The sequence below is a fragment of the Pseudonaja textilis genome, chromosome 3 (genome assembly GCF_049901715.1).
Source record: "Pseudonaja textilis isolate UNSWEBS1 chromosome 3, rPseTex1.2, whole genome shotgun sequence".
Classification (NCBI taxonomy): domain Eukaryota; kingdom Metazoa; phylum Chordata; class Lepidosauria; order Squamata; family Elapidae; genus Pseudonaja; species Pseudonaja textilis.
In genome coordinates, this window is record NC_141992.1 from 138,821,559 (window position 1) to 138,836,682 (window position 15,124).

General features: G+C 37.0%; 1 protein-coding gene across 3 annotated transcripts in view; it reads left to right on the top strand.

Moving 5' to 3' along the window:
- E2F3 (E2F transcription factor 3) overlaps positions 1-15,124 on the top strand; it is a 37,955-nt gene that overhangs the window by 20,386 nt on the left and 2,445 nt on the right. For 2 of the 3 annotated variants that reach the window (XM_087930942.1, XM_026699526.2), the window contains exons 2-6: positions 6,469-6,580; positions 7,266-7,485; positions 9,638-9,793; positions 10,375-10,489; positions 13,085-13,220. In XM_087930942.1, the coding sequence (XP_087787068.1) occupies positions 6,469-6,580; positions 7,266-7,485; positions 9,638-9,793; positions 10,375-10,489; positions 13,085-13,220 (739 nt within the window). The remainder of the gene's footprint in view (positions 1-6,468; positions 6,581-7,265; positions 7,486-9,637; positions 9,794-10,374; positions 10,490-13,084; positions 13,221-15,124) is intronic. The other variant, XM_087930943.1, reaches the window with a different exon arrangement.

Below are 15,124 nucleotides of genomic sequence, written 5' to 3' on the forward strand. Positions count from 1 at the left end.
GAAAATGCTTATTGGCTATTGTGGAAGGCATAAATGTCTCTAATGATAGCAGCTATACTTCATGGGTGGGATTCTGCTGGTTTGGGCCAGTTCGAGTGAACCAGTAGCTCCAAAGATCAGCTAGGAGAAAACCGGTTCTCTCAGACGATCAGCTGTTTGGCCCACCCAGCACCTAGTCTGTGCTATATTTCCAGGTTTTCCAGCTCAGCTGTTTTGCACGACACAGCGGATTGCCATGCATCAGCTGTTTTACACACAGGGCTTGCAGCAGAAGATGAGTTGCAAATGCTGCACACGCATGCAAAGGGCACGCTCACTGGATCGGTTGTTCCACCAGCTGAATCCCGGTTGAATTAGTGTCAATTTATATGGAAGACATCCCAGTGGGGACGGATGGTTATTTTAAAATGTTGAATATTTGAACTGCAAGAAGGAAAATCTTTGACTACAGATGTTGCTGCTTAGATTTCTGCTATCTGTGGTAATTAAGTGCTTGCATTTTCAGTTCATAGCTGACAGTGGTGTTTTAAAAGTGATGAGTCATTATAAAAGCTGCATACACCTCTCTCAGAAGAGGCTACAACAGTTCTGAAGTTAAACTTTGTGAATTTTAAAAGCACATAGAAAACACTATATTCCAAAACTGAAATTCTTCCACTGCTTTTCATCATTCCCACCCTGAAATATCACCTGAACTGCAAACCAACAAAAAAAACTTGCATCAATTCTGGAAGAGACAAAAATTGTAACCATTTGAATTATAATTCTGTTAGAATTAAAGGATAATAATGCACATATCTGGGGGAAAACAAATTGGTTAAATAGCATGTTTAGAATTGTCTGTGAGTAAAGTCTTCAGAAATGGTAAACATTTTTCGACTTATGAAATAATTAAATCAATGTATCAGTGGGTGTATGACCAGAAAGATGTTTACTGACAAGTTGATTAGTGCAGAAACTGAGTTTGAACTTGCATATTTGAAGTGCTTAGCATGATCATGTTTTCCAGATGACTGTTGGTATGTTTTTCATTTCTACAGTCTTTGTTTTAGATGTACAATTGGACCTCCTTGAAAAGGATTCAGTGAAGCATTTTTAGTTTGCTGTCTTTACTATACTGTTAGAATACTCTCGCAGCATATGTCACTGCTTGAGTATGCTTGAATAAAATCTTAAGACTTTACCATTATTTGTAAATAACTGTACGAAAAGGAATTTTAAGGGATGTGATTAGGTCAGGATATTTTACATTGAAACCTGTCATCCGTTAGAATATTCATAGACCTTTTATATTGCATCTAGCAATTGTTTGGTGTAGCAGTGGCTTGTCAGTCAATACGTTTTGTAAGCCTATAATCTGTCTTTGTTTTAACCAGACGTCTAAGAACAGTATTCCAGGCAAAGAAATTCAGGAGTATTCTTTCCTTTACATGTTTTACACAATTAGTTTGATTTTTAAAAACAAAGCATAGTAGCCAGACTGGAGCTCTGTCTTGTGAGAAAATGTTTGACAGCCAAAGATCTAAACATTAAGCAACTATAAAAGTTTTGCTAATGTATCAAGCAATGCTCTTGCTACAAATAGCTGAGTTTATTTTATTTTATTTATTTATTTATTTGTCAATTGCTTACAAGATAATGGGTATAAGTAAAACATAGTTATGAATACATGGATACATATAAGAAAAATAATATATATATAAAAGAAACAATAGGACAGGGATGGTAGGCACATTGGTGCACTTATGCATGCCCCCTACAGACTTCTTAGAAAAGGGGTGAGGTTAATAGTAGACAGTCTAAGGTTAAAGTTTCTGGGGTTTGGGGGAAAAAACCACAGTCAGGTAGAGTATTCCAGACATTGACCACTCTGTTGCTGAAGTTGTATTTCCTGGATTAACCTTGAGTTTGTATCTACTGTTTGCTCTTGTGTTGTTATGGTTGAAGCTGAAGTATTCATTGACTGGTAGGACATTGCAATGTATAATTTTATATGCTATACTTAGATTGGACTGAAGGCGACGTAGTTCTAGGTTTTCTAGGTCTAGAATTTCAAGTCTGGTGACAAGGTATTCTGCAATGAGTAGAGGAGTGGAAAACTCTTCTTGTGAAACATTTCTGGACTTTCTCAACTGTGTTAATATCAGATACGTAATGTGGGTTCCAGACTGATGAGCTGTATTCGAGTATTGGTCTAGCAAATGTTTTGTATGCTCTAGTTATTAGTGTAATATTACCAGAGAAAAAGCTATATAAGATTAGGTTAACAACTCTTAACACCTTTTTTGGCTATGTAGTTATAGTGGGCTCTAGCACTTAGGTCATTTGAGATGAGTATTCCAAGATCCTTGACAGAGTTTGGATCGTCAACAAGGTCTTGACTATTCAGCCTGCATTTTATTTTCTGATTTTTTTTTTGCCAATATGTAGCATTTATTTATTGAGATTTGAAATTGCCATTTGTTTGACCATTCTGATACATAGTCGAGGTCTTTTTGAAGGGTAGCAGTATTGTCTGCGGTGTTGAATAGCTTTACATCATCAGCGAAGAGAACACAGTTGCTCTTGATATGATCATAGAGGTCATTTATGTAGAGTATGAAAAGAATTGGTCCTAGAACACTGCCTTGGGGGACATCACTGTTGACAGGTACAGAATTTGATAGGACGCTTCCAATTTTGACCATTTGTTGTCTGTTTGACAGGAATGCTTCTATCCAGTTATGCAGGTGTCCAGAGATACCGTAAGATTTTAGTTTTAGAAGTAGTTTGTCGTGTACCACTGAATCAGAGGCTTTACAGAAATCTATGTAGATTGCGTCTATTGCTTTGCCCTGATCGAGTTGTGTAATCCATACGTTTTTGCAGTGTAGGAGTTGCAGATTATATGATAGTTTTTTCCTGAAACCAAATTGTTTATTAGAGAATAGGTTGTATCTTTCTAAGTGGAGGATGATGGATTGGTTAATAATTGATTCCATGACTTTACAGGTGACGCAGCATAAAGAGATTGGTCTGTAATTTTCAACTAGGCTGGGGTTTCCCTTTTTGAAGATGGGGATGACCGTGGCTTGTGACCATAGTTTTGGCAAGGAGCTGGTCCTGAAAGATTTTTCAAAGATTATGCTCAGAGGTTCGGCTATGGCAGTGGATAGCTTTTTTAAGAAGTAGGCACATATTCCCTCCGGTCCAATAAATAGAGATGGTTTTAGATTGCATAGTGCTTTTTCAACATTGTCTTCAGTAAAATTGATATGTATTAGATCATTGTAATTGTCTGTGGTTCAACTAGGAAATACTGGGCATGATTAATATGATTAATAGGGTATTTCTTAGCAATATGTTGATTTAGCAATTCTGGTGCCAATTTTTTTTTGGGGGGGAGTGCATGTGTGTGTTCTGTGTATACATGTTCGCAAAAGCGCAATGTCTTTATTATAAGACACATGGAGATATTTGAGATAATACATTTATGAATAAATTAAACTCTAGGATATCTTATTATTAAACATGTGGTTTTATTTTTGGCCATCAATATTTAGTATTCTCTTGGTCACATCTTTAGTATAGCCTTTTAAAGTAATATATGGCCTAGTATAGACCAAGTATCTTCTTACTAGTCAGTGTAACGTTAATACATGATATGCATTAATATTATTTTTATATCAATAATGTATTTATATCTACTGTGTACATCTCAAAGTTTGCAATATGTGGCTGTCTTGCCAGTGCATATAAACTAAATAGGATTGGACCTGGTTAGTACTTGGATAAAATACTTCCAGGGAAACCCAGGACTATAGTACAGACTGGGAAGTTGAAAAACATCCCAGAAGAAGACAGTGGCAAACAACTTCTGGCTATTGCCAAGAAACTGCATGGATGTGTCTATGAAGTCAGAAAAGTAAAATATACTAAAGTCGAGTAGGTAGGATTGAGCCTGCCCTATCAGAGTTGTCTTGTTGTAACATGGTGTTCTGGTCTAGGTAGCACAATGTAAAGTTTATTCAAGATGATGATGATGCCTTCACCGTCAATGGGCAGAAATTTGATCAGTTTGGCTTTTTAAATTACACTGTGATGATCTTTCAATCAAATAGAAGTTGGAAAGCTCCCAATGTTTTATGCCTCACAGAAGACACACAGAAGCAGCGTAGCTCTTCTAATCCCTCCCAATGCTCTTGAGAATAAAATAGTACAACACAAGAAAGACTGTGAATTAAGACTAAGTAATCAATATGGACAGGCAAAAAGATCAAAGAAGTTTTGCAGGTCTTACTTAGATTTATCCTGCAAGCAACCCAGTATCTCATATATTTTCTCAAAGTATAGAAGAGTATTCATTTTGATGATTTCCCATCAGCAATCCTTGAAGGCATATCTTGGAAGATTTCCTCATAAGGAAAGATCCTGTCCATGTGGATATGGGACATAGAAACTCTTGCCTGTGTTCTTTTGTGCTGTTATCTCTCGTAGTAAGTTTATTGTATTTTCGTTACAAATGAAAATACAGCTTTGCTAGCCCACTTGATGCAAAAAACTCCGAAATGTCCCATATTAGTAATCATGTAAAATATCTATTTGAAAAATTACTTGGCAAATACCAACATTCTACCTAATGTTCAGCATACCTAATAGTATGCTGAATATGGAGTTCTCTTAAAGTGCACCAAACTTAATGGGATAAATATTTTAGGATTTTTATTATATTACAGATCTTATGGAAGTTGATTAGCATTGTGATAATAACATTTAGATTGTGGCACTGACTTGTTATCTTAATAAAGAATTTGATATCTGTTTTGGTAAAATTTAGGCCTAAATATTCTAGTAGTGCTTTAAACATTAATATTATGGTATGTTAAAATACAGATGTGTTAAAATATTATAGTACTTTTTGAAGCATTTTATGGGATACAGTATTTTTTCAAAAGCATTTTATCGATATGGTATTTTATCCAATTAGTTTACATGATTTGGGGTTCCTAAGATCACATAAATATTTTAGCTCCTATTCTTTATGAGTCACCCTTTTTTCATAGTATGTTGTTTCTTAACATGTTTTTATCAATTTTTACCTGCCTAGAGTCATGTATTTGATATGTGTGGCTATATCACTGAATAAATGAATAACGGTATTTATCTTTATCTACAGTCATTTTAGGAAAACTTTTTTTCTATTCTCACTTGGAGTTTATAATTTTACGATTTTACATGTAAAACTGGATGTTGTATTGGGCAATGTTTGCAATAAGACTGCCATTAAGTTTATGATATACATAGATATTCTTTTTGAATTTAAGAATGGTGCTTAAAAAGAAACCACTTTTTAAGGATTTGGAATTAACACTAGTATTGGTGGTTATATCCAGTGCCCACAGAACTTTATCTACAACAGTCACATTAAAGCCTACTATCTCACAGCGGAGAAAGCTATACGGGGATATCAGGAAATAAAAAATGAATAACGAATTCAGCAGAAGTTACTTGAGCATATAAAAAAGGATTATACTATTCAAGTTTTTATTAAGTAACCCTGTTTGAAAGAGTGGTAGCAATACTGTGATAGAGTATTTGTATTTATACACCGTTTTTAAAAGTCCATATAGGAAACAAGGAACAAGCTTCTAAAAAACACAATAAGATTAGAAGGCATTTTTAAAGTGTGATTTTCTATTCCATACACAAAAGAAGAAGCAATGAGATATTTTGTCTTGGCTGGTATGAAAAATATATGTAAGCTTATAAAGTTAACAGTAATTTTATGGGAGAAAGGTTTTGCATGGTTTCAAGCTGTCCGCTGCATGCCTTAATTTAGCATTTCCCAATCTTTATCTAAATGAATTTACTGCTCCTGGATAGATAGATGGATGGATGGATAGATAGATTGATTTATCAATTGATTTAGACTACAACTAAATCAATTAATTCCCAGTGCTCATGCTGCCTTGAGGGCCTGGAAGTTGTGCTCAAAATCCTGTGCAAGTGGAATATTCTTGCCTAATAGTTGCAATCTGATAGGAGATTGGAGCCTATCCAATCCTATCCGAGGAGCATCTGTGGTGCAGTGGTTAGAATGCAGTGCTGCAAGCTACTTCTGCAACCAGCTGCCTACAATTTGGCAGTTCAAATCCCACCAGGCTCAAGGTTGACTCAGCCTTCCATCCTTCCGAGGTGGGTAAAATGAGGACCCAAATTGTTGGGGACAATATGCTGACTCTGTAAACCGCTTAGAGAGGGCTGTAAAGCACTATAAAGCGGTATATAAGTCTAAGTGCTAGTGCTAATTGTATAGTAATTTTCTATACCACAGACGGACCACTGAAAATATCTTTTCTACAACTACTGTGCAACAAAATAAAGTCTTCTTAACTATTTGAGTCAGTTAGTGTCTATTTTAATTTGTAAATGATGCAAAACTGAGCTTGGATTTGCTCTGATGCTGTTGAATTCTGCTTCTTTTGGCAGGCAAAACGAAGATTGGAACTAGAAGAACCTGGACAGCAATTTCTACCTGAAGGATTGAGAACGCCAAAGGGGAAGGGCAGAGCTGCAACAAGAAGTCCAGAGAGTCCAAAAAGTAAGAAAATCTGTGCATAGCTATAAGAAGTGCATTCAATCTCTTACATGTTCTTCCTGGGTAAATTGTGGATGAAAAGTAGTTAATTATGCTTGCAGAGGCTGGACCAAAACCCTAACACACACTGAGGTTTTAGCCATGAAAATTAACCAAGTTAATTACAGGTAATCCTTGATTTACAGCCATTTGTTTAATGATCATTCAAAATTACAGTGGTATTGAAAAAAATAGTTACAACTCTTTTTCACACTTAACAACCATTGCAGCATCCCCATGGCCACATGACGAAAATTCTGATGCTAGGCAACTGTCTCATATTTATGACAGTTGCTGTGTCCCAGGGTCACGTGGTCATCTTTTGCTGCCTTCTGACAAGCAAAGTCAATGGGGAAACCAGAGTCACTTAACAACCGTGTGACTAACATAACAACTGCAGTGATTCACTTAAGAACTGTGGCAAGAAATTTCACGGAATGGAGCAAAATTCACTTAACAACTGTCTTGCTTAGCAATAGAAATTTTGGACTCGATTGTGGTCATAAGTCGAGGACTACCTTTCTACCGCTGAAGTGAAACTGTCTAGGAGTGTTCTTTAATACAACTCATATGGTGCCTTAGAATTTTTTTTTAAACAAAATGTTATGCCATGTTTTCAAAATTGGCATTAAATGCTTTTTATTTCCAGCTCCCAAATCTCCTTCAGAAAAGACACGGTATGATACATCACTTGGCCTTCTCACAAAGAAGTTTATTCAATTATTAAGCCAGTCTCCTGATGGTGTGGTAGATCTGAACAAAGCAGCCGAGGTCCTTAAGGTACAGAAAAGGAGGATTTATGATATTACAAATGTTCTGGAAGGCATTCATCTCATTAAGAAAAAATCCAAGAACAACATTCAGTGGATGTACGTATCACATTTCTGTATTTGTCTTGCATTCTAGAAAAAGTTATCTGATGCTAGTTTTCAGTTTTTTAATTACGATGGTAAAACGACATTTAGCTTACTTTTGAATTAAGAAGGAAGTTGTTTTCAAGAAGGAAGAGATAAAACTAAACTTAGCAGTCATTTTGTGCAGGGTATTCCAACATGCGGGATGGGAAAGGTGACAGTTTCCACAGATACACATAATTTGAGAACCACAATCTATTACACTTAACAAAATATTTTATTCAGGAGAAAGGTCCACTACCTGTAAAACATTTAAAACATATTGGCTGACCATGCATAGCAGACTTTGTTCTGTGCTTCCCAGGGCGCTAGACTAAGGAAATTAATAATGTGTCTGAAATGTTTCATGTATATGTTGATGGTTTATTCAAAGTTGTAGAAATCTAAGGCAGAAGAGCCTTTTCTGTATGTGTTGTTACACATTATAGTTTATGGCACTAAACTCTTCTGTGATTAAGAATGGGATATAGAAAGAAACCTCTTCATGCATATAGACTATTACATATTTTTCTGCTATCTCCCCCCCCCCCCACCTTTTCTTTGGCCCTTTAGATGTTTATCAACATCCAACAGCAATTTAACATTATTCCCATAAGGCTGTTCCTTTGCTGAATACATTGTATGTAACACAAAGTTTACTTCATAGTTCCTGCTCTTAATACATGGGCTGGGCTTGGATATCCTACTGAGCCATAGTGTGGCTCTTTGTTTATAACCTGTTTATACGTGTGAACTATATTATTAGATATTTAATCCCACCTTTTCTATATATAACTCAAGATAGTGAATATATTGTGCCTAATACTGTTACCTTCTATTTTCCCCTCAACAACAACCTTTTGAGGAGAGTTAGGCCGAGAGAGTGTATCTGCTCCAAAGTCACCCAATCAGCTTCCATAACTAAAGAAAACCTAGAATCTGCAGTCTCCTGGTTTCTTCACCAGCATCTAAACCACTGGACCAGACTGGCTTTCATACTAGCTTCTTGCTTTGTTAATCGTGGTTAATGGCTTTAGATGATTTAAGTACTGTACTCCCCCATTTTGTCTTCTTCAACAAATCATGGTCAAGCAAGGCTTGATTGGGTACAATTTATGAATCCAGCCATTGTATTATTTATTTATTTTTATTTTCTTCCTTTATCATTTTTATAAATAACTCAAGGAGACAAAGATACCTAATACTTTTCCTTCTCCTATTTCCCCACAACAACCTTGTGAGATGTGTTGAGCTCAGAGAGAGTGATTGGCCCAAATTCACAGAGCTGGCTTTCATTGCCTTAGTTTGGCTTAGAACTCACAGTATTTCTATACTGGTGCCTTAACCACTAGATCAAGCCAGCTGTAACTCTTTATACATGTTTGTATATATTGATTAAATTTATATGCCACCCATCTCGCTATCGAGCAACTTTTCGGCAGCTTACAATGACATAAAATAACAATATTAAAAAATTAGAAAGTTAAAATATCAAAACATTGGGCATTAAAAGTTAAACTTAACAAACTGGATAACAATGAAAAATACGTAAATAGGGAGGAGTTGGGATCTTCTACCATAGTCACCTCCAGAATGAGATGCTCCCATCGGGCTCAAGACAAGTGAGATTTTTGGACCCTTTTGAAAGACCAATAGGATGGAGGGCAGATTTCATCCCGAGGAGCCTGATGCTCCAGAGGGCGGGATCCATGGCAGAAAAGCCTCTTCTTTCCTGCAGCTACAACTTCTTGGCCTAAGAAATCCAGAGCTTGCCTCTTCTGTCAGATGAAGTGGGATAGGCCCATCAATCTCATTGGGATGAGATGGTTCCTCAGATAAATTGGGCTCATGCCTTAAAGGCTATAAAGATAATAAATTTTATATTGATAAAATATTGTATTTAATTATATCCTTCTTAGCAGTAAAGGTACACATTATTGGCCTTTTATTTCATTTTAAAAGAATGCTGTGCAACTCCAAATGTTCCTCTTCTGCTCTTCATATTAATAAATTACCAGTAGTTCTTCCAAGATAAAAAAAACAGCTGGATTAAGGAATGAGACACACCTTTCCTCAGATTAGAACTCTGCTATGTGTTCCACGAACTGTCTGCTCATTTGTTTTGAAGGGGCTGCAGTCTCTCTGATTTCGGGGGCATGTTGGCACACTGTCAAGGCTTGTCAAAAGAGGTAGCAGAACTCAGCCAGGAAGAAAAGAAGCTGGATGAGTTAATCCAAAGCTGCTCTCATGACCTCAAACTGCTAAAGGATTCTGAAGATCGGAGATATCCTTTTATAGTGAATGAAGATACGCTCTTTTAGTAAATATACTTCGTGCTCTTAATTTGTTGTTGTTGGTTAAGGACAGTGTTTTTCAACCTTACAATTCTAAAACGTGTGTACTTCAACTTCCAGAATTCCTCAACCTTTGTGCTTTCTTAATATTATCTAAATTAAAAAACCCTGGCCTAGGCTATAGGGCTGGTATTTGGCATATTTCATAAGATAGTGATCTATAGCCCACATGTCCTTGGCTATTTTAATATTGCAAAATATCAGCAGAAATGCCTTTCAAAAGACTATCAACAGAGTCTGTTGCTTAGTTTGAGTCCAAGAGTCTTTTCAAGCTATCCCAAATCCAGGAACCATTCCTGCATTTTTGTGGTTGAGCCTGGCAGTGACATTCCAGATTGTAATTTGTTCGCTCTTCACTATAATTTCTACATAGACAGCCATGATTTTTTTTAAAAAAAAACTTCCCCAAGTTAATGAAGGTAGGGGAGAGAATATAAAAACACCTGCTAAAATATCTACTTTAGTTTTCTAGTTCTCAACAGCTGCTCAACAATTCTTTAACACTGATTACATTAGCGTATGTTAGGTATGAAGATATTCAAGAAATTAGGAGCCTTAAAGACCAAACTGTCATACTTGTCAAAGCTCCTCCAGAAACAAAACTTGAAATGCTTGACCCAGAAAAGGTAAAAACTTATTTTATTACATAGCACAGTCGTTTTTTCTTTTCTACATTTTAAAACTAATGTTTATTTGTAGGAGTGATTTAATGAAATAAGTTTTTATGGGTGACAAAAACTTTCAAAACTTCTATGTAACTTGGTTTACAATTATTTTTTGTTATATTTTTTGCTTATTGACTGATTGATTTTTCTTTATTTTTATCTGCCTTCCTTTTTGTTCAAGTCAAGGCAGCATACACAACTAATGCTGCTCTCCCCTACTTTCCCCACAATAACAGCCCAGTGAGGTGGGTTGGGCTGAGAGAACGATTGACCTACCAAAATCAGCTACCCAATTAGCTTTTTATGCCTAAATGAAAGATGGAACTCATAATAAAGTTTCTAGCTACTTGAACACCATTTCTGGGGATTGCATGGAGGCCTCCATGGTGCTTTCTTGGCAGGAATATAAAAGTAGCCTTGCAGTTTTTTTCTTCTGGAATGACTGTTCAGTTTTGCTTTTTCAGAAGTTATGCACTAAAAAGGTAAATCGGCCAAAGTTTCCTGGATACTGTCAACCTATGGGAATTTCTTCTCATATTAGGCTCTGTTTTATACATTCCATTCCCCGAGAATGCTGATCTACAACCATCCCATTGTATTATTTTCAAATAGCTGGGATTGGTCTTCTTTCTATAGCTAGTATTAGGCTTCTTTATATCTCGACTTAGCTTCTTGTTATGCCTACTGACTCTGCATCATGTTCTTTCCTTTCTCCTTAACCATCTTTTGAAGGGGGCAGGGGTGCTGAGAGATGATACACAGCCCAAGGTTACTGGCAAAGCTTTCTGGCTGAGGCGGATTTTAAGCTGGATCTCTCTAGTCCAAGACCAGCTCTGTAACATCTATGCCACATGTGATCCATGTTAAACAGCTATGCCTTTCATTGCTTGTAGCACCACTGCCATTTGACTTTTTCTTTGGCAGTCTCTGCTGCTCATTTCTCTCTCTCTCTCTCTCCCTCCCTCCTTCTTTCTTGCTATCTCTCTCTCTCTCTCTCTCTCTCTTTCTTTCTGCCTTCCCGCAACATGAGGTAGATTATAAATTCTCTGAGATGGAACCATTGTATATAGAAGTCAGATGCACACTGTGCTGCTAGATACAGCAAGAACATTCCTTCTCAGTTCCACATTCCTGAGCAAACATGAGAAGGTTAGAAAAGTAGTTTTATAAGGAAACCACACATTCAAAGAAGTGCTGCGTCCAGCAGCACGTTGGAAACCTATTTTATACCTGCATGTCCACCCAAACATTTAAATTCTGCATCTTCTGCCTTTTTGAAGAAATTGGTTTTTCTTCTCTCAGCCTTGAAGCTTTCCATCATCAGTTCTATTCACTAAGTGGCTGCCTCTGACATGAGAATCTGGGCCCGCACTTTACCATTTTGAGTCTTCATGCTGTATTCAGGGCATCTTCTCTGTCAGCATAGCTAAGTCATCCAAGCTTAGTATTAGTTGTGCTGTGCAAATCTTTAAGGGAAGCATCTCCCTTATTTCACAAAGCAATGTGGTCCCCTCACTTCTAAGAATAAAGCAGCCATGCTGTTTTCTTTAACTCTTGTATTATTCGGATGTGCTTATATGCACATGGAACCCACGCACAGAAATCTTTTCCAGCAACTACAAGAGTTGTAAGAGAATGTAAGGCCTTACATCAGGGGTGTCCAACTCACGTCATCACGGCAGCATCACGTAACATATCAGGACTTTTTCCCCTTCGCTAAACTGGGCGGGGGCGGGGCCAGCATGTGAGGCATCCAGCCCACGGGCTGTGAGTTTGACATCCTTGCCTTATATTGATCGGTTTAGAAATGGAGAAAGTTTCATATATTTTTACTCACCGGATTGTCCTCCCTTATTAGTTAAGAGAAGGGCTTTCTCAGCAGTTTGTACAAGTACTATAAGTAAGAGGCTGACAAAATCTCTACCTTGGGAAACTCCAATTTAGATACATTGCATTGAAGGTGGGGTAGGGGCAATAAGTAATTTGAATTCCTATAATGTATGGTACCTTTTTCAATAAATCTCGGAAAACAAACCCTGGAAGCAACTTACTTTCTATGAAGGTGGTTTGGTCAAGAACATGACAGAGAACATGACAAGACCTTGTTTTAAGGAAGACAGGGTTATCTCATTAGCCCAACCAGGCACATGAATGTAACCTTGTCCCATCCTGTTGATTTAAAATTGGATTTTGGCCAGCGTCTTTTTGTTCCATTGCTTAGGGGTAAGCTTCAAGGAACAACTGATAAGTTGAGCCATCAGAAAACCAAAATAGTCTGGTCAGAAAATAAGCTCCAAGCAAAATCACTTCTCTGTCTCTTAACCGTATGATGATGAAAGGCTTAGAACATAATCTTGCAAAATTACATTGATTAGAAAGGGCAGAATTTATATCTTCTGCTAGGCCGATTATTATCATTTTGCAAACTTTCAGCCTGCATTGGGCTCTTTTTTTTTTTTTTTGCAGATCAGCACATTAAGAATGAAAAATGTTCCAGTAGTTATTTGTACTACTGGCAAAAGGGATGCAGAAAACTGAAATTCTTTCTTGTTGCAGAATAAGCTGATACACTTATGTAGTACTCAAGGACCTATTGAAGTATACTTGTGTCCAGAAGAAACCGACTACTCCACTCGTATAAAAACTCAGGATCAGGATCACAATGGAAATATCTCAAGAAACATTTCCAAAGGTAATCTGAACACTGGCGATAACCAAATATATGCAGAGCTTAAAATCAACGTATAATCTGTTGTATAATATTTTAAGTGCTAAACTTTAAAGTAAACTAAAGAACTTTAGTTCTTGAGTACAGATTATTGTGTTTTACTATTTTACTTGTGTTTATAGCGATGTGTACATTCCTAATTTGCAACAATACCAGTGTTACTCCCACTCTGGCATGCATTGTCAGACACACAACATTTGGTCATAAATGCGTGCATTGCTTGGAAAATGATTTTTGGGTGATCATATTTGCAAACGATCAATAACTGCATAATCACTAAATAAGGAGTGAGTGAATTAATAATTTAATTTTGGCAATACCTAAACATTAATGTAAGCCATGGAATGTATAAGTTAAATTGTCACATTAAAAAATAGTTTCTATTTTCTCACAGGAGGCAGAATTTATCCATATCGAATACGTTTCCCTTAAAGCATCCACTCAGTTGGAAAGTCACTACTCTCTGGCCAAAGCAGAAGAGCTTATCTGCGGGAGGGCAGAAAGGAGGTGGAAGCATCTAGCACTTTCACAGGCAGCCTAAGAGCTACCTTTGGGCAACTGAAGGAAAAGGAGCAGGGTTTTGGCACTCTCTGCACTTCTAGCAATGCATTGCAGGCACTGCTTCTTCAAAAGCCAAGCTTGACATTGCTTTTCCTGAAACCTTTGTTCCCCAGATGGATATGCTATGTAAATGACAGTGGGCAGATATGTGAGTGAGGGTAAAAGGCCTAAAGCCTCCTTTCCATGAGATTCTGCTAGAACTTACTGAATGTTTTCCATTTTATATGAATTATGCAGAAGGTTTCCTTGCGGGAAATTAATTGTATGTTTTGAGGGTATCTCAAAGAGTCGTAGTGGTGCAGTGGTTAGAATGCAGTATTGCAGGCTAATTCTGCCAGCAGTTCGATTCTCACCAGCTCAGGGTTGATTCAGACTTCCATCCTTCCAAGGTTGGTAAAATGAGGACTCAGATTGTTGGGGGCAAAATGCTCACTCTGTAAACCGCTTAGAGAGGGCTGTGAAGCTCTGTAAAGCAATATATAAGTCTAAGTGCTTATTGCTATCTAGTAGCCAGTATGTCTTCATTTCTCTCAATATACCCTCAAATACTCTGATTTCCCCCAAAGGGGGAAGGCAGACTAAATTTGGTGATTTATTTTGTGTTGACAGAGCACACACTAATAGTTTCTTTCTCATTCAGTTAGCCTCTTTCTAGTTTTTCTCTTTTAACCTGAAATCAAGGAGGAGGACGGCTGGAAGATTGAAATTTCATGATTAATATTTATCCTGATGTTTTATAAATACTTATACATTCTAAATAGAAGTTTAATAAAGTAAAATCAGTATGGTTCCTATTTCAGTGAATATTTTCTCTCAGGTTTCAGAAATTGGATGTCTCATTTGGCGATTAAGAAAGTTGTGTATAGCATTTCTGATAAAGAATATTTTTCCTTGTATATGTGGCACATATATATTGTGTGCGCTTTAATATAGAAAGCAACATGGGATGTTTGAATTTCAGTTTGGTTTATAGTTTATACCCATAAAATATGCATATTGGTTAGGGTTGTCAGATAAAGGTCCAGATTCCAAGTGGATGCTAGAGAAGTACAATTTATCTTTTTCCTGCCATCTGGTGATTGTTCTGCGTTTTTGAAGTCCATGTATGGTAGTTCATGGCTAAAGAGTGAAAGAGCCACAGTGTCTTGCTTAAGCAGGTCTATACAGAACCAAAGAGATGATTCCAGAGAATCTCCCTTTGTAATTAGCATTGTCACTGAATTGTGTAAATCCTACTTATGTCACAAAACTACCAGTCCTCCTGAGGCTGGGAGCTGTTGGGCTGCTGTCTCATTCCATAGAAGCAA